The sequence below is a fragment of the Selaginella moellendorffii genome, unplaced genomic scaffold (assembly GCF_000143415.4).
Source record: "Selaginella moellendorffii unplaced genomic scaffold, v1.0 SELMOscaffold_6, whole genome shotgun sequence".
In the NCBI taxonomy this organism is placed as follows: Eukaryota; Viridiplantae; Streptophyta; class Lycopodiopsida; order Selaginellales; family Selaginellaceae; genus Selaginella; species Selaginella moellendorffii.
In genome coordinates, this window is record NW_003314267.1 from 3,363,841 (window position 1) to 3,380,805 (window position 16,965).

At 48.1% G+C, this 16,965-nt stretch overlaps 6 protein-coding genes across 7 annotated transcripts; 3 read left to right on the plus strand and 3 right to left on the minus strand.

Annotated features, from left to right (window-relative positions):
• The first annotated feature begins 1,557 nt into the window (after nucleotides 1-1,557).
• Nucleotides 1,558-3,302, plus strand: LOC9652075 (pentatricopeptide repeat-containing protein At1g15480, mitochondrial). The gene is made up of 3 exons (XM_024670341.1): nucleotides 1,558-1,623; nucleotides 1,679-2,003; nucleotides 2,071-3,302. The coding sequence occupies exons 1-3, from the start codon at nucleotides 1,580-1,582 to the stop codon at nucleotides 3,241-3,243; spliced, it is 1,542 nt and encodes a 513-aa protein (XP_024526109.1). The 5' UTR covers nucleotides 1,558-1,579; the 3' UTR covers nucleotides 3,244-3,302.
• LOC112344849 (pentatricopeptide repeat-containing protein At1g15480, mitochondrial-like) lies at nucleotides 3,144-5,134 on the plus strand. Its single transcript, XM_024670340.1, has 4 exons — nucleotides 3,144-3,595; nucleotides 3,654-4,862; nucleotides 4,917-4,966; nucleotides 5,022-5,134. The coding sequence occupies exons 1-2, from the start codon at nucleotides 3,245-3,247 to the stop codon at nucleotides 4,845-4,847; spliced, it is 1,545 nt and encodes a 514-aa protein (XP_024526108.1). The 5' UTR covers nucleotides 3,144-3,244; the 3' UTR covers nucleotides 4,848-4,862; nucleotides 4,917-4,966; nucleotides 5,022-5,134.
• On the minus strand, nucleotides 5,083-16,793 carry LOC9634964 (fructan 6-exohydrolase). 2 transcript variants are annotated; one of them, XM_024670339.1, is made up of 2 exons: nucleotides 16,653-16,793; nucleotides 5,083-6,868 (listed from the first exon to the last, which is right to left on the minus strand). In XM_024670339.1, the coding sequence occupies exon 2, from the start codon at nucleotides 6,739-6,741 to the stop codon at nucleotides 5,101-5,103; it is 1,641 nt and encodes a 546-aa protein (XP_024526107.1). In that variant the 5' UTR covers nucleotides 6,742-6,868; nucleotides 16,653-16,793; the 3' UTR covers nucleotides 5,083-5,100. The 2 variants fall into 2 exon arrangements, with proteins under 2 accessions (XP_024526107.1, XP_024526106.1); XM_024670338.1 differs by lacking the exon at nucleotides 16,653-16,793 and having other exon boundaries at nucleotides 5,083-7,085.
• Nucleotides 7,462-10,832, minus strand: LOC9652076 (bifunctional diterpene synthase, chloroplastic-like). The gene is made up of 14 exons (XM_024670337.1): nucleotides 10,637-10,832; nucleotides 10,546-10,580; nucleotides 10,102-10,483; nucleotides 9,857-10,037; nucleotides 9,582-9,802; nucleotides 9,410-9,530; nucleotides 9,251-9,363; nucleotides 8,982-9,199; nucleotides 8,817-8,929; nucleotides 8,661-8,759; nucleotides 8,372-8,602; nucleotides 8,169-8,313; nucleotides 7,861-8,106; nucleotides 7,462-7,802 (listed from the first exon to the last, which is right to left on the minus strand). Exons 1-14 carry the CDS (start codon nucleotides 10,743-10,745, stop codon nucleotides 7,512-7,514), a joined length of 2,505 nt encoding a protein of 834 aa, XP_024526105.1. The 5' UTR covers nucleotides 10,746-10,832; the 3' UTR covers nucleotides 7,462-7,511.
• Nucleotides 13,308-15,009, plus strand: LOC9652078 (CCA tRNA nucleotidyltransferase, mitochondrial). The gene is made up of 10 exons (XM_024670772.1): nucleotides 13,308-13,427; nucleotides 13,477-13,604; nucleotides 13,660-13,780; nucleotides 13,847-13,949; nucleotides 13,999-14,097; nucleotides 14,156-14,265; nucleotides 14,324-14,427; nucleotides 14,483-14,537; nucleotides 14,588-14,653; nucleotides 14,755-15,009. The coding sequence occupies exons 1-10, from the start codon at nucleotides 13,308-13,310 to the stop codon at nucleotides 15,007-15,009; spliced, it is 1,161 nt and encodes a 386-aa protein (XP_024526540.1).
• LOC9634965 lies at nucleotides 15,312-16,707 on the minus strand. The gene is made up of 2 exons (XM_024670773.1): nucleotides 16,315-16,707; nucleotides 15,312-16,265 (listed from the first exon to the last, which is right to left on the minus strand). The coding sequence occupies exons 1-2, from the start codon at nucleotides 16,705-16,707 to the stop codon at nucleotides 15,987-15,989; spliced, it is 672 nt and encodes a 223-aa protein (XP_024526541.1). The 3' UTR covers nucleotides 15,312-15,986.
• Nucleotides 16,794-16,965: the final 172 nt, after the last annotated feature.

Sequence of the window (16,965 nt, forward strand, 5' to 3'; positions counted from 1 at the left end):
CCAATTCTGGTCTAGTTCAAAACAATGAGTGAATATTTTATGTAAATCACATCCAAGTTAAATGGAAAAAAAAAAAAGGTGGTGGTGCAACTTGACAACTATATTTTGCCTTTACTAGAAATAGAAGCTGTTGGTTGATCTTTGCTGTCTTGGTCATCATCCTAATCTTCATAGTCTTCGAAGTCTTCATCGTCTTCACCATCTTCATCAACTATACTGTCATCATGAACGTAAAGGCTATCACCTCACGAGAACCGAAAGGGAACCAAATTCTCGCCATCTTTTGTGATCCTGGGAAAAACAACGGGATACACCTCCTTTTTGCTGGTATCACAAGTTAGTCCAATACCATCCCGTGTGAAGATACTAGGCAGACTTGAAAGTGGAGCAGAATTGTCATTGATATGAGTTTTGTCATAATCGTGATGCAAGTCATAAATGATGCCGAGCCCTTGATACTTGCTCCTGGCCTTGCACACAAACATATGTGCCCTGTCCATCCAAGTAATCCTTCAGGTCTGTAACCACCATCCATGGCTTAAGCATATGGTTCTTGATGTTCAAAGCTAGCAACGAAACCAGAGCCTTCCACATGCCCTTATCGTTGATTTCCTGCTCCACCCAGCCCACTGCAACAAGATCGCCAATGTGGAAGTACCTGAGCTCTAGGGGAACCTGAAAAGTGAGCTTGTACGAAAAAGTAGAGGAGCTTGAGATCTTCTCGACTTTGCCAGGTAAGTAGTCCCATCAACAAGGTAACATTCAGGTCATCTAGGTACCGAACTATTCTTGCAACCATTGCCATTCTTGTCCCTGGTTTCCAGCTAAAGGCCTCCGCCTGTACTGTCGTGGAAGGCTCTAACCATCCCTGTCCACTAATCACCTTGATCTTCATCTGGGAAAGGAATTTCTTGCACTCCTTGACATCCATCGACTGCAGCTTAAGGTCAAGCTGACCACTGCCGAGGATACTTGGAGCACGAAAGATTAGTTCCTTTCTTCCCCCGGATAAACAAGGTCGCTACCGGTGATGCTAACTCCAGTGACAGCTCTCAGCAAACCGCCAGTCTGACCTGTTTGCCAGTGGAGAGCTTGGATAATCTCCACTGCAGGCTTTCCCACGTCGGGAGCACTGAACACCCCAAGGACCGACCCATCTGCTTCCCTGACATGGAGCAATCTAGTTTTTGCTTTCTGTGGCACAAGGTAGGACGTCATAGTTTGCATCATGAAGACACCGAACTGCAGAGGAAAAAAACATTAAGAAGTCCGGCTATATCGGCATAAACGTACCCCCGCACCCCACAAGGCTATCAGAGTGTCTTGACTGTTCATTGTTGCGTGCACTAGAGTCAGGCCTTGCACTACGACTCGCACACAAGAACACCAAAGTGACTAAGTTTACCTCGCCAGCGAGACGTGGTTCCACAGCCACAAGTGTCCAGTTTAGCGTTTTCATGTTGAAGAGGAACGTTTCATGCTTGCCTGGTACAAAAACCAGTAAATAGAGCAACAGAGAGAGAAACTACATTTTGGAGTCTAGGGTTATGGATGAGCTGCCACACCGTTGACAAGATTTATGGCAGCATTGCGCCTGTTGCCATCGGCTGCCATCGCTCACAGGTAGGGCCGCAAGCATCTCTAGAAATCCTCTCACTCTTTGATGGATGATTTCTAGGTGGCAGCAGCGCATTGCGAGCGCAGGCTTTTTCACCAGAAGCTCACTCTTTGGTACTCGGCCTTCTCAAAGGGACGAGAAACACGATCTACTGCTCACTGCAAATGTCGCGGAGGCATCCCTGCGACGAGAATTCCCCCAGCAGCACGAGAAGGCGATCGACGACGACAAGATCACTAAAGTGCTTGAGATGATCGAATCCAAGCCCGACACCTTCGAGGCTGTGAAGAAATGGATGAGGAGAGGGAACTGTTTGAGCAGCGACGTGCTCTCCACGATTTATTTCTGGCTCATGAAACGCAAGCGCTACACCGAGATCATGAAGGTACGCTGCCATCCATCTGTTTTTCTCTCATAGCTTCTTGTGTTCTTCAAACTTTGATTCCTTTCAGTTGCTAGAAGGCATTCGATGCGAGAGATTGGTGAAGTTCACCGACATGCACTGCGTCTGGGCGATTGGTGTCATCTCCCGGCGGCGAGGAATGGCCAAAGCCGAGCGTTTCTACGACAGCCTTCCAGAGAAGCTGAGGACTGACCGGGTCACAGTCGGGCTGTTTCTTAGTGTCGCGAAAGAGAACGGGCTCGCCAAGGCCGAGCAGTGGCTAGAGAAGATCCAGGTCCACACCACGGACATCCTCGACGTGATGATGGTGCTCTATCTCAACAGGGACAAGCACCACAAGGTGGTGGAGATGTTCGAGAGAATGCGGGGCTTGGGGCTCCAGCCGAGCGTGAGAACTTATCTCATGCTGCTCAAGTGCAAGGACAGGGGTGCCGGTGGATTGAATGCAATCGAGGGAGAAGCTCTTGGAGCTGTGCAGACCATTGATGTGGAGGACTCGCCGGTTAGAACGCTCAACGACGCGATGGAAGTTTATGGCTACGTCGGGAAACAGCATGGTATCGAGGAGCTTTGGAGATCACTGAAGAGAACGAGAAGTGATATCCACCAGTCCAGCTACTTCAGCGCGATCACTGCACTGGGACTGGTTGGCGAGGTCGCCAAGGCTCGAGCACTTTGCAAGGAACTTCTAGCTGGATCGGACGAGTTTACGAAGTTTGAGCAGAATCCACACGCTCTGATGCTGGAAGTTTATGCTCGCAATGGGATGATGGAGAAGGCGGAACGTATCTTGCAAAGCAAGGAGCTGGACCGCGACTCGTTCGCTCCGTACAACAGTTTGATTCAAGGCTACATGGCAGCGAACAACATTTCAGAGGCGCTCAAGAAGCTGGACGATGGTCTTGCAGCTGTGCCTGCGAAAAGCATCAGGCTGCAGTACAAAACGATGATGGTGCTGCTGCCAGTCTACGCAGCAAACGGCGACGTAGAGGGTGCCAAGGAGCTGATGCGGAGGTACACGAAGCTAGGTGATGCCGGAGTGTACAACGAGTTCCTCAAGGTCTACATCTCTCGCAAGCGCCACCCCAGAGAGTTCATGGAAAGGATGCAAGCGAACGGTGTCGAAGGGAACAGGGAAACGGAGAAGCTGTTGGAGGAGCTCGACATGTCGCCAGAGGGGGTCTTCAAGAGGCAAATGAAGCAGCAGGGTATAGGGTTTTAGAATGTCTCGCTGGTTGTCACTCCTGCGGCAAAGGCGCCAGTGGGTGCGCGCATTTTCCAGCGAGAGCAGCGGCAGCAGCAGCGTCTCTAGGCATGCTCAGGTGCTCCCGGTGTGGCCGGTTGGAACGGAGACGAGATTCTCACAGATGATGTATGTCGGAGAAGCGGGTAAGAGCATTGATTCTTACAAGAGCGAGGACGTCTCGGACTTCTGCGTGATGCTGCTGTCCAAGCCTGATATCTTTCAGGGCCTCAAAGAGTGGGTTCGTGAGGGTAACACCTTCTCAAGCTCCTTGTTGTCCAAAGTCTACTATCGATTGGCGAAGAGGAAGTGCTACAAAGAGATTCTACAGGTAAAAAACTCATCTTTTTTTTTTTTGTCGCCTGGTGTGCTGACTGTTTCGTGCACAGCTGCTGAGGGGTATCAGGGAGGAAAACATGGTCCAGACTACACAGACACACTACATTTGGGAGATGGCTATAACTTGTCGGCAGCAATCTACGTACGCAGCAGAGATCTTTTACAACGATATTATTCCAGCCCGTTTCAGATCCGAGGAAGTAACAGCAGCGCTAATCTTCAGCCTCGCAAAGAGAAACGCGCTCGCCAAGTCCGAGAAGTGGATCGAACAGATGACTGTGCTGTCTACAGATCTCCTTAACATGCTCATGGCGTTGTATTTGGACCGGGACAAGCACGACAAGGTTCTGGAAACGTACGAAAGAATGTCCAAGCTGGGGCTGGAGCCGAGTATCAACACTTACTTGATGCTGCTCACTTACAAGGACAAGGCCGGTGGTGGCCTGGAAGGAATCGAGAGAGAAGCAGAGGAAGCTGTAAAAAAGATCGATCTCGATGCAGCGCTGAGAAAAACTCTGCAGGAGACAATGGAAGTTTGCGGCTATCTCGGGAAAGCAGCCAGTGTGGAAGATATCTGGAGCAGGCTGAAGAGCTTGAGCGGCACACAGGCTTGCGATCAGTCGAGCTACCTCAGCGCCATGGCAGCCTTCGGGCGTGTCAAGAACGTAGAAAGAGCCGAGCAGGTCTTCGAGGAGCTGCTCACGCAGGATTTGAGCAAAAGTCTAGCGAATCCACACGCTGTCATGGTCGAAGTTTACGTGAGCAACGGGCTCATGGCCAAAGCGGAGCACGTCCTGAGGCACAGGTTGAACGAGGCGGTGTTTTCTCCATACAACAGCCTGGTGAGAGGTTACATTGCGAGCGGCGACACCGAGTTGGCGCTGGCGAGGCTCAAAGAAGGCGTCGCGGCGATCCCCGCGAGACACATCCGTCCGGCTTACAAGACGATGATGGCGCTGCTGCCCGTGTTTGCTGCTCGGAGGGACATCGATGGCGCCGAGAGGATCATGTTCCACTACCGTTTCATCGGCGACGCCACCGTCTACAACGAGCTGCTCAAGGTGTACGTGGCTTGCAACGTGTTTCCGCTCGACTTCCGCAACAGGATGAAAGGGAGCGACGTCGAAGGCGACGAGACGACGGAGGAGCTGTTTGAGATGCTCGACTCTTCCCCGTCCGCGGTTGTCAAAGAGCAGAGGAGAAGGCTCTACTCGGCGAACTGCAAGCAGAAGATACCATGGTAAACTTCATACTCTCAGGTACGTGAGCTACACTTCTTTCCTGCAAGGATTGTGTTGATGTTTATGTTACAGAATGGAAGAAATTCGTTTCTTCACCTGAAAAGATACCATGGTAAACTCAGGTACGTGAGCTACAACACTTCCCTGCAAGGATTGCGTTTGATGTTTATGCTACAGAATGGAAGAACCAACTTGTCTCACCTGGACACGACGAGGTTCTCTGAAGTTTCTAGTGCGACCAGTGTCAAGAATAATGTTACAAGAGCGTTGCTTCCGCGGCTTTCATCGTCCAAGCGTCCAGCCTTTTCAACCGGACAGCGTTGCTGCCGTTGTTAAAGAGAAAGAGCCGAGCAGCGTCACCCCTTGCCAGCGTTGGATACACTCTGGAAGTGATGCTGATCTTCCCGCCCTGCGCAAACGTCTCCACCACCGAGTTGTCCACCAGAACTCGCAGCTCCAGCACCTCCACCTCCGCCTTCGCCACCTTGCGAAACACGGTTGGATCATCCAGGTGGACGAAGGCTCCATGCAAAGCAGCAGCGGACAGATCTTCCTCGGGATGGTTTGCCAGTGATGATCGGCTGTGATCGGCACAGACTAGAGCAACAGGGCCCTTTCTGGATCTCCCGAGGTGGAAGAAGATGGCGGTGTGCTCGGCGAGATCTCCAGTGGCCAGCACCAGCAATCCAAACGGTCCCAGGATACCATTCACTCGAGCTCCTTTCTTCCGGCAGTGCGCGGCCGCGTTGCCAGTGCTGCTAAACTCGACGTCGAAGTTCTCCATGCTCATCTGGGTGGTGAGATCTGGAAGCTCGAAGACGAGCTCCGCGTCCAGTTGCGGAAGAGCGTCTCCTCCAACTTGGATCACGGCACCCGGCTCCAGCGTGACATCGGCCATGTGGATCCCGGGACCGATTCGCAAGCTCGCGAGTTCGTCCACTGGAAGCTGGAGTAGCAGTTCCTCCTCGTCTTCGTCGCTACCGAGCCACAACTTTCGAGGAATGCTTTGGACGGGAGGAGCTCGAGCCGCCACCTTGCTGGGAGGATCTTCCGGGAGCAACGCCCAGAGCACTCGACGATCCTTGTCAGTGTCCGCGAAAGATTTGGAGGCGAAGAAGCTGTTGCCGTGATCGTAGCGGAGCCCAAGAGTTCTTCCAGCTCCATGGTCGTCGTCTGGAACAAAGCTCCCATTCTCTGAGAAGTATCTCCCCACGGCATAGCTGTCGGATCCAAAGGTGGCGGCTGGGTCATCGCGCAAGCTCGCCTTGACGACGTGCTTGCTCTCGGAAACCTGGAAGAAATCTGGAGATTCCAAAATCCCAGCTCCTGGCATTCGCAGCAGTGGTGTCTCCAGCCTCTTCCACTCCCCGTCCAGGAAATCGTTGCTCCAGTAGACCAATCCAACGCCATCGCTGGCATTCTCGCCGCCAAGAAGGATCCGCCAAGAAGAATCCCTCCACGCGCTGCTTGGATCTCTCATCGCCACCCTTCCTCCTGCTGGAATGAGAGGGTTTTGGGCGATCTTCTTCCAGTGCTTGAGCATGGCGTCGCCTGGATCGACCGGGACAGCGGCATTCTGTGTGGTGGCGCCATCGCTGGAGATTCCAGTGTAGAGGATCACGGGACCCTGTACGAGAAGCGTCATGGATCCGCCAAGAATTCCTTGCTCGTCGTACCTCTCTGGCCCGGGATCCAGCGCCGTGGGGAGATGCGTCCAGTGGAGGAGGTCCTTGGCGATGGCGTGGCCCCAGGAGCTCTGGTTCTTGCTCTTGGACGACGATGGAGTGGTGAATCGGTAGAAGAGATGGTAGAATCCGCGATAGAACACCGGGGCGTTTGGACTGATCATCCAGATGCTGCTGTTTGTGGGCGCCTGGAAGTGAAACCCCAGCACCATTGCTGCTCCATCCCGGGCCGATCCAGCGGTGTGGAATCCAATGCCGGGCGCACGGAAGAGAAGCGCGATTCCTCCAGCCGAGATCGCGGCCAGGAGAACGAGCAGCGACACCCAGAGGAGACGCGACCTCGGCAGCGGGTGCGGAATCGGTCGATCCTCGTCCTCTCCGCGCTGCTGGACATCAAACGCTCTCAAAATGCGCGGCGCTGTGGAAGCGAGGAATGCGTGCTCCTCCTCTTCCTCCGCCATAGCTACGCAAAAGCGAGCTCTAGATAGTGATTTGAAAACACCTTATTCCCAGTTTCTAGTATATACTGGTACTCTTAATAATAATTAAATATTTGAACGCATTATTATCAGATGACAGATTTGCGGTTTCTTGCGGCAAATCCAGGATTTTACTAGCCGATGCCGTAAGACTTGTCGTAATGGCGTATTTATATGAGCCTTCAATGCAGAAGGTATTCTCTTGTAGCGTTTTTCTCCTTCCTGAGTTTTCAGTTTTGGCTGGCATCAGTTTTGGAGGAAGATCTTCGGCAAAAGGATAGAATTGTAGATCTGAAACGCTTCACTACTCGTTGCTTTTGTTATCCTTGAGCTGGCGAACGAAGCCTGACGTGGATGATGAAGGTCGAGGCAAACATAAAGGGCTAACAGACATTCACCCTTTTGTTTTTCCTTTAAATGTTTTCTTAACCATTAGTTAAGGTTTGGTTTTTGTTTGAGGAAGGAACTCTGGGAATATATTATAAAAACATATATATGTTACATTAAGCTTTCAAACAAAATTCAATCATGTTTTGAAGCTCTTTATTTGGGTTTCTAAAGAGATCCTGCTTTGCTTTGTTGTAGGTGAACATCATCATCCGTGCTATATCAAAGTTAAACCTTTTGATATTTTTGGGTAAATCTTTCTCAGTGAAATAAATTTCGTTGAGTTGCTTTTTGGTTTTCTCGAGCAAACTTTGTAAGTATGCTAGTGCATCTTCTTCAGTTTCACCCGGGTGGTCTTTCATATAACAAGAAACTCCATGTGCTGATTGCCCCAGTTTCATCTCAATCTAAAAATAAAGAAAGAGATTAAAAATAATAAAAGTCAAATATAGGAAGAGAAGGAACCTTATATGTTTGGATGTCATTGCAAATCCTAGAGATGATACTACCAAGTTTAAGAAGCTTGCTATCATAAATGATGTTTAATAACTCTTCTGTTAAATGGTCACCACAAAATAATATGCCCATAAGTAAGTGAGTTGCAATGCCGATGCTAACTTCAGCGTTTTCCATATACTCCTCAAAACCTGGAATATATCCTTGAAGTTTCCAGCGAGCATCAATAATCCCAGATTTTATAAGTTCAGTGCCCTGTAAAGATTTATGTAAACAACCCTATTAAGCCATTGAAAAAATAAATGGAAAATACTTACAATTGCTAAAAGGTATTTGTGGATGAATTCCGGAGATAGATTTTGATTTATTTTAGAGGCCATTTCAGTCATAACAAGAATGGTATTATAGAATTCTTGAAAGATAATCTTATATTCTTTTTGTGATAAAAAAGATGTATCCCACCTGCATGAAAATAAAGAAGAAACTGTTATTTTAACTTTTAAAAATTGATGCATATAACCTTTCAATCATATTTTGGAGATGATCAAGCTCTGTAATGCTTTTTGCACTATCCAAAAGATCATCAAATAAAGTGTTCATGCAGCAAGTTTTCGTGAAAAAAATTCTCAACTGGCCAAAGTTTTGCTCATGGAAAGTTGAGCAAATAACATAGTAAATATAGGGGAGCATATTAACATTAGATTTAAATCTTGTAGAAGGGATATCTTCAAAGTGCGATGAATGCCACCATCTAAATAAAAACACACCAATGAATTATTTTTGTTTAATAAAAATATTTTTTCACTTACTCCACCAATATTTTCAGCTCAGAACGTTGATATGATTGACATTGTTGAGCATACCGATTTGCAAGTTCTAAAAGTACTTTGTTATTCACATGAGGCAATCTTTTAACAAAAGAGATGTAAGAGGAGGTTATAAAGGTTAATATGAATGTCACTTACCGATAAATAGTCTTAGCAATCCAAGGATCATCAATGCTATAGTGCTTGATATATGCATTATTGTAAATCCTCGGCAAGCAGTCATGAAGTGGATTTTCTAGCTCAAATGTGACCTGTAGAGATAATAGATACATCTGGATTTTCAAGCTATCTAGATCTCATTACCTCTCCCATGAGGTTTTTCTTGGTTGCCGATGTGTGAGAGCTTTCAACATTAAGTAAATAATCGTGGGAGTACTTGAAAGTCTTTGTAAGAATCTCCTCATTCGGAAAATCAACTTGGGAAGCCCGATACAAGTGGAGCATTGCAGAGACCCCATGTGGCAATTCACCAACAAAGCAGCAAAACTTGTCTCCTGGCAGCCAGAACTGGTTGAATGCATCTGTGCGTAGTTCCGAGATTTAGATTCTTCCATCACAAAACGTTTTTGTACCTGGAGATACACTATATCCATGCATCCGAAGGATACGGAAGGCCATTGCTGTGTCCTCGATGTCATTGACTATGCACGTAGATTCCCATCCAATTCCTTCGTTTGTCCAGAAGCTGGTGCAAACCCAAAGTAAGTACTAAAAGTATAGCAGCATTGTACCTATACAGGTAGTCAAGGACGGCTTTGATCTCATCTCTGAAGAAGAGGTCAATGCCCAAGCGCTCAATGGTGTCGACCACCCGTAAACTTTCGAAGAGATCAATAGGGTAATGACAAGAAACTGCACAGCATAGTCGATTAGTACAAAGGATTGAAGAAGACAGCGGTTTACCAGCATAGTTTTGATTTTTCATAGCTTTTTGCAAGTATTGCAACGATTTTTTGTCCTTGGTCTTCAAGTAAACACATGCGGTTGACGAGGGCGAGCTAAAAAAGGATCCATCTTTGGACTGAAGCTTGAGGATCTTTTGCCAGTCAATCTCAAGACCTTGAAGGCCCTCCAAGGAGTATAGCAACGTGGTGGGAGTGGAATGGAGTCTATCCAAAGAAATCCTGGACGAACACCAAACGTTTTCAAACCAAAGATTACATAATTGAAGAACTCACTTCGCCAATTTCTCCGTGGTGGAGATCTCAAGCAACCTCGTGAACTCTGTGTCATACGGAAGCTTAAGGCCCACCCGCTTTGCTTCGTGGAGCATCATTGGAAACGTCACCTCGAAACCTGACAAGAAATCTCCATCGGCATGGTTGAGCTTGATCATGTTCTCACGCAAAAACTTCGTGCCTGCGAAGAATCAGAGTCGAAAAACAGTCCAGGATATGACCAGAAGATCAGAAAAGAGCCATGCCTTGCGCAATGCTGTTGTGCCCGATGTCCCAGAGGTTGAGCGTGACCAGGCAAGAGAGCGTGGAAAACACTCTGTCATAGAGTTGCAAGTGACAATCATCACCCCATGATCCATCCGGAAGTTGACTGTTGATGATCCACTCCAGGGCCTCCGGGAACTCGGGAAGAGAGGAGTCGGAGTCGGACGGGATTCGGGCGACCCAGGCGGTGTCGTAAGTCGAAGGACTGATTTCCCACTTGCCACTCGCGAGTTTCATCAGCCATCCCTTCACTTCCTTGACGAGCAGAGACGTTTCTCTGTGATCAAGCTCCTCGATTCGATCGCCAGCCTGGACGTGGAGAATGCCTTGATATGGCTGCTGCTTCTCCTTTTCCCGCTTCTCCTGTGAACAAGTAGGAAGAAATCAGCTCCAGTCAATCTTGTAACGATGGTGCTTCGACTTACTAGAACCTCAGCTGGCTTTGAAGCACAGCAGCTAACTGCATAATTAATATAGCAGGCCAGTTTCAGTGCGAAGCTAGTTTGATGAACTTACCTTTCCGAAACCGATTCGGCTGTGCGTTGCTCTTGAGATTAGTGCCTCCAAATAACTGGAGGCTTCCACCGCCAGTGCGTTGAAAGCTGCTGAGCAAAACCTTTGACATTGCAAAAACTTTGCCTTCTTGCTAGAATATAAGCTTTTCCAGCACTGCTGAAGTTTGTGGATCCAGGGAAGCGTTGAAGAAAAATTTAATATCCCCAGGAGCCTAAAGAGTTTTATATTGCAAGCTAACACCTTTGCCTCCACACGTCTGTTTCCATAGATTGGATGGTCAATCCTCTCGTGTCTAATTTGAGGTCTGCAATTGTAGGCTAACATCGTCAATAGCAGAGGCCCTTGAAAAAGGTGGACATCGACATGGTCCGTCAAAGCCATTGAAAGATCTCGCCCCACAGGAAAAAGATGGGCCACCGAGTTGGGCTATCTCGACGAATTCTTCTTTGAACCGCCCCTAAGCCTTTTTTCAAAGTCTCTTCCGGAGTTTCCGGCAAGTGCTTGAATAAAATGCTGTTCCAAGAGACCTCCTCAGATGTTTATTTCGCCTTATGTCTCTTCCGTACGCCATGATTGTGTCCCTGAAACTAGATGTACAGTCAAAGATGCGTTTTGCATCTTCCAGATGACCTTGGAGCGTGTCTTTTGGCCTCCTCCAAATGCCCGTTCAAGTCATCACAAGCTTGCGAATAAGGATCGCGGTGGAATCAAAGACCACCTTTACCGTACATCATTGCATTCGAACTTTGCCAGATGCCGTTGTCTGTCTCTTCCATACGCAACTGAAACTAGATGCATAGTCAAAGTTGCGTTTTGCATCGTCCAAATGGAGCGTGTCTTTTATCAAGTCAAAGAAATTCTTGGCCTCTTCCAAATGGCTTGTGGAAGAAGGATTGTGGTGCTTTACCATAGCACTACTGCGGCCGTGTGTATGAAAGCCCTTGGTGCAAATAGAATTGCACTCATACAACGTTATTAGAAATCATTTAGCTGACAAGTTAACTCCTTGTCAAGTTCTAATGTAAGCTGTTCCTGACTTGATTTGAATGCCTCTCAATCTCTCCATAAACTCCAGAGAGTGTTCTTCTTTCTTCCTCTTCTTTAGCTCCTGTTCTTGCTTCTTTAGCTTCTTCTCTTGCTTCCTTTTCCCCGGTTTTACATGGTGGAACTTATGTGAGAACTGCCGGAAGGCTTCCTTGGGGGTCAGCTGCATCAAACATAAAGTAAAATCAGAAAGTAAATAGAACAAAAACTTACAGTTCGGCCATGCTCATCGCGGTGGTCCAAGTTGAATTCGAATTTACCATTTTCTGGTGTCCTTTTGTCTCTGCTTCTTCCAATCCATTCGCCTCTAGATTCCTTCAAGCTCCCATTCTCTCGAAAAAATTGAAGAACGCCAGCCAGTCCTTTCCCTACGTGATCCTCTTTTGTTGGCAGCAAAGATTTGAAATCCATCCTGCTGTAGGCTTCTTCATCTCTAGTAGTAGCTGGTAGATATCAAATATAAGAACAGTGAAAATTGGAATCAAATCACATGCTTACCTTCGTGATTCTGCTGTAGACCCGAGCAAAACTCCTCAATCTCTGTCAATACAACCTTTGGAGGTTCTTCCATGCTTGCCCTAGTATAAAATTACAGAAACTTAAATAGTAGTCGTGCAGGAGGTATATTCTCACTTAAACTATTCTCGTATATTCCATTGTATTCAAAACCTAAGAGAGTTTCTCTCAAGGCAGAAGCATGCCATTCCTCCGGGTCCTGATTGACACGAAGAGCGTACTCGATAATGGAACGCGCCATATCAACCTCATGCTTCCACAGTGGCTCGCTGAGACGAACGGTTTTGCCCTGCTCACGAAGAGGCTTAAGCCTCCACTTCCATGTCAGGACGCGCAAGCAGACCTGTGTAATTACTCTTGCCCTTGCCTTCCATCCAAACCACCCCGAGGTACACATTCACGGCGATTTCTACCTGGACAACGAAGTTAGTGAAACAACAATGGAACACCACAGTACCGTTTTCGTCTGCTCGCGGAAGCTTCTGATGCGCATGGCCTTGGTCGCTTTGTCACCGTCAGTTGGATAGAAGCGTATCGCTCGAGACGTTAAAAGCCATCCCAGAAGAGAGCGGAGCTCCAGTCACCGCTCGGGCCTTTGTCTCGGATAAGCGTCCGGAGCAACATCAGCTGCGAGCAAGGGACACTCGTAAAAACACGAAGAAGACTCGTAAGACTTCTTTACATACCTGCCCAGACGTTTCCTTGAGGGGAAGAAGCCATCGGAAGAGACTTATCACGTCGCTGAACGAGAGTGTTTTCAGCACCTATTGACGAGGTTGTAAATATTTGTCACTCACGCTCCCTGCAGATACCTTACCTTCGGAATTAAACTCTCTATCGAGCTGCCCAACTCACACCGGACGCTCGTCCCTTCCAGCTCCAGAACCTCCAGAATGCTCTACAGGAAAGAAAAGCATATTAGAATGTTATAAAACGTAAAATCCTCAGCTCACGTAGAGAAGTTCGTTGCTCACGGTGGCTAAGCTCTGGACCTAACATCGTTGAAAAGCCTAGATGGAGATACCCCTCTCGAGGTATCCCAAGCACCGGGACGTAGAGTTTTGGCGGGAGTTTTAATTCTCAAGGGTCTTCCTTTAGGGTTCTAGAGCTCATGGCGACGATCGTGCTCACGCGCGAGGAAGCGAAGATTCTCGACGCTCTCCGTCTGGCGATCCGTAAATGCGACTTGAAGACCGAGGTGAGAGTGGCGGGCGGATGGGTGCGCGATAAGGTCTAGATCATTTAGCTTGAATCGTTCTAGCTCAATTCAATTCGCGCAGCTCCTTGGCGTCGAGAGCCACGATTTGGATATTGCGCTGGATGGTATGACTGGGCAGCAGTTCTGTGATCGTGTGCTCCCGTGCTTGAGGAAGACCGATCCTTCGTGTTCTTACAAAGTTATCAAAAGGTTTGTGTGTCTAGAGCTTGTTATTTTTCTAACAACTGGAATTTACATGTTGTAGCAATCCAGAACGATCCAAGCATTTAGAAACGACCAAGCTGGAGATCCTGGGTGGAGAGCTTGATGTTGTTAATCTCCGATCCGAGACCTACTCCAACGATTCCAGGATCCCAACATCAATGGTACTATGGCCCTTTTGATTTTCACTCGACTTCCTCTTGTTCTTACGCTCTTTTCCTTCTTGCTAGAAATTTGGAACACCTTCCGAAGACGCTTACCGGAGAGATCTCACGATCAACAGCCTCTTCTACAACGTTGCGGCTGACAAGGTTGAGGACTTCACTGGTCGAGGTTTGTGTATATTTCATCTTTCGATTCTTTCCACAACTGTGTTGGCCAGGTGCAATGGACCTCAAGCTTGGAAAGATCAGGACTCCGTTGCCTCCGCTCGTTACTTTTCTAGATGATCCATTGCGTGTCCTGAGATCCATTCGGTTTGGTCTGTGACTACTTGTCTTCACCTTAGAATTCTAATTACCTTTCTTTTTCCTGATCAGCGGCGCGCTTTAATTTTGAGCTGGACGAGGAACTGGAGTGCGTGGCATCTGCTGATTCTGTGAAGGCTGCATTCGAAACAAAGATCACCAGGGAGCGCATTTCTCAGGAGGTGGAATAACGATCTCTTGGTTTTTATTTTTCGTGTGCCTCTTACATTCGTATTTCAGATTCAAGCCATGCTCTTCGGAAAGAATCCTGCTCGGGCGATGTGCCTGCTGCACAAGCTTGGTTATTGGCCTCTGATTTTTACGAGGCCAGTGAGTGCGCAAAGGTAGTCAGTTCAGTCCCTCCTTTTCGTTTCTCGAACTCATTTAAATCTTTGCTAGTGTGAAGGACTTTCAAGTCGTTTGCGAGACTCTAGAGTCTGTCAACATTCCTGAGGTACTTACACTGAACACTTTGGTTTTGACTCTTTAACTTACTCAACGCAGGAAGGTGAAAGGCGTCTTGTTCTTGTTGCTGGGATTCTCTATCCATTCAAGAAAGAAAACGATACAGTTTTGGGCTCGATGGCCGAGAGAATAGGATTAAAAGCAATGCTTAAAAAGGTACACGTTCTATACATTTCCTTCCTCTCTTGAACTGTCTCGTGTACCAGGTGAAAGCATTGTACAAAGCAATTGGAAATACCTTCGTGCAAGATTGGTATGAGTTGAACAAATGTACACTTTCTGGAGGATTACCTTGTCTTTTCAACGAAAGTTTTCGAGTAGAGGCCGGCCTAGCCTTCAGAGACAGGGACTTCAGCTTGTCAGCTGCTGCTTTATTTCTCTCCGTGCCAGCCCCTAGCGTCCAGCAGAAAGACGTGTTTAACGCTATTCTAAAAAGCATCAGCTTATCTGGTAAGAAGTAGTAGATTTTTTCGTTTTCAATATTCAATACTTTTTTCAGGATTGTTAAATTTAAAACCTCTGCTCACGGGGAACGATCTCAAACTCGAATTTCACATTGTTAGCGGTCCGAGAGTGGGTGAGCTGGTAATTCTTTGAACCTTCCATTCACAAGATATTATCGAATGGTTGTTTTACAGAAAGAAGCTATGTTTATATGGCAGCTACGAAATCCTAGTGGGACCAAACCAGAGTGTATCAGATATTTACGAGAATTATTCATCTAAGGAGTCAAACACACAACTTGGGAATGAATCGTGCTGTAATTATCAATAGAACGAAAGGTAAAAAGTTGTGATTTTAACTGTGGCTAAGTTAATATTTTTTTCAAGTATCGCTAAGGTTTCTGTTGCTTATAGTTGTTTGCTATTAACGTTTCTTCTATTTTACGTAGTTCGCTCTATGGTACTATCTACATGAGATCAAGCTTATTGCCACTCTCGCAAGTCCCAGCGATTGGTTAGCAGCCTTTTGACGTGGTCGCCCAGAAGTTTCTTCCCTTTCTCGAGCTTCTCTCGCAGCGCTTGGACTGATTTTTGCAGAGCAGCCACGGGAGAAGGCTCGATGCCAACACGTCGCAGTACATTATCGTGACCACCGCTTCGACGCGTCAAGACGAGGAAAGGATCACCTGTGATCACCATGAGCTCCAACAGGTCTTTTTCCAGATCTTTGGGCGTAGAAACCGTTTCCTGTAACTTCTGCTTGATCTCCCAAGGCAGCACGTCCAGAACGGGAGAACGTCAGCACTCCAAAAGTTTACCTCTGATACCGAGGAGGACTTTCACCAGCTCAAGAACGAGCTCCTTGCTCCTGCGCAGCCACTCCACGAAAAAGTCTGGCCTTGCTAAAAGCAACGAGATGCAAATCCTGCCGATGGAACCTGGAAGAAATCTGGAGATTCCAAAATCCCAGCTCCTGGCATTCGCAGCAGTGGTGTCTACAGCCTCTTCCACTCCCCGTCCAGGAAATCGTTGCTCCAGTAGACCAATCCAACGCCATCGCTGGCATTCTCGCCGCCAAGAAGGATCCGCCAAGAAGAATCCCTCCACGCGCTGCTTGGATCTCTCATCGCCACCCTTCCTCCTGCTGGAATGAGAGGGTTTTGGGCGATCTTCTTCCAGTGCTTGAGCATGGCGTCGCCTGGATCGACCGGGACAGCGGCATTCTGTGTGGTGGCGCCATCGCTGGAGATTCCAGTGTAGAGGATGACGGGGCCCTGAACGAGAAGCGTCATGGATCCACCAAGAATTCCTTGCTCGTCGTACCTCTCTGGCCCGGGATCCAGCGCCGCGGGGAGATGCGTCCAGTGGAGGAGGTCCTTGGCGATGGCGTGGCCCCAGGAGCTCTGGTTCTTGCTCTTGGACGACGATGGAGTGGTGAATCGGTAGAAGAGATGGTAGAATCCGCGATAGAACACCGGGGCGTTTGGACTGATCATCCAGATGCTGCTGTTTGGGGGCGCCTGGAAGTGAAACCCCAGCACCATTGCTGCTCCATCCCGGGCCGATCCAGCGGTGTGGAATCCAATGCCGGGCGCACGGAAGAGAAGCGCGATTCCTCCAGCCGAGATCGCAGCCACAGCGACACCCAGAGGAGACGTGACCTCGGCAGCGGGTGCGGAATCGGTCGATCCTCGTCCTCTCCGCGCTGCTGGACATCAAACGCTCTCAAAAATGCGCGGTGCTGTGGAAGCGAGGAATGCGTGCTCCTCCTCTTCCTCCGCCATAGCTACGCAAAAGCGAGCTCTAGATAGTGATTTGAATGCTAGAGAATATACCACTTTATTCCGAGTATATGCTGGTATATTGCTTATTAAATATTTGAAGTTCTTCCACCTAGGGTTTTAGCAATGCGAGGTGAGAGCCAGTGGCGCCAGAAGGAATGCGCATCTCCAGGATTTGGATTGGGGCAGCCTC

Coding starts and splice junctions, on each gene's coding strand:
- LOC9652075 (XM_024670341.1), top strand. CDS start 1,580: ATGGCAGCATTGCGCCTGTTGCCATCGGCTGCCATCGCTCACAG. Junction 1,624..1,678: donor TCGGCTGCCATCGCTCACAG/GTAGGGCCGCAA, acceptor GATGATTTCTAG/GTGGCAGCAGCGCATTGCGA. Junction 2,004..2,070: donor GCTACACCGAGATCATGAAG/GTACGCTGCCAT, acceptor GATTCCTTTCAG/TTGCTAGAAGGCATTCGATG.
- LOC112344849 (XM_024670340.1), top strand. CDS start 3,245: ATGTCTCGCTGGTTGTCACTCCTGCGGCAAAGGCGCCAGTGGGTGCGC. Junction 3,596..3,653: donor GCTACAAAGAGATTCTACAG/GTAAAAAACTCA, acceptor TTTCGTGCACAG/CTGCTGAGGGGTATCAGGGA.
- LOC9634964 (XM_024670338.1), bottom strand. CDS start 6,990: ATGGCGGAGGAAGAGGAGGAGCACGCATTCCTCGCTTCCACAGCGCCG.
- LOC9652076 (XM_024670337.1), bottom strand. CDS start 10,745: ATGTCAAAGGTTTTGCTCAGCAGCTTTCAACGCACTGGCGGTGGAAGC. Junction 10,484..10,545: donor CAAAGCCAGCTGAGGTTCTA/GTAAGTCGAAGC, acceptor ACTTGTTCACAG/GAGAAGCGGGAAAAGGAGAA. Junction 9,531..9,581: donor GAAAAATCAAAACTATGCTG/GTAAACCGCTGT, acceptor TATGCTGTGCAG/TTTCTTGTCATTACCCTATT.
- LOC9652078 (XM_024670772.1), top strand. CDS start 13,308: ATGGCGACGATCGTGCTCACGCGCGAGGAAGCGAAGATTCTCGACGCT. Junction 13,781..13,846: donor CCAGGATCCCAACATCAATG/GTACTATGGCCC, acceptor CCTTCTTGCTAG/AAATTTGGAACACCTTCCGA. Junction 14,654..14,754: donor TCAAGAAAGAAAACGATACA/GTTTTGGGCTCG, acceptor CTCGTGTACCAG/GTGAAAGCATTGTACAAAGC.
- LOC9634965 (XM_024670773.1), bottom strand. CDS start 16,707: ATGTCCAGCAGCGCGGAGAGGACGAGGATCGACCGATTCCGCACCCGC. Junction 16,266..16,314: donor CTGGATCCCGGGCCAGAGAG/GTACGACGAGCA, acceptor CTTCTCGTTCAG/GGCCCCGTCATCCTCTACAC.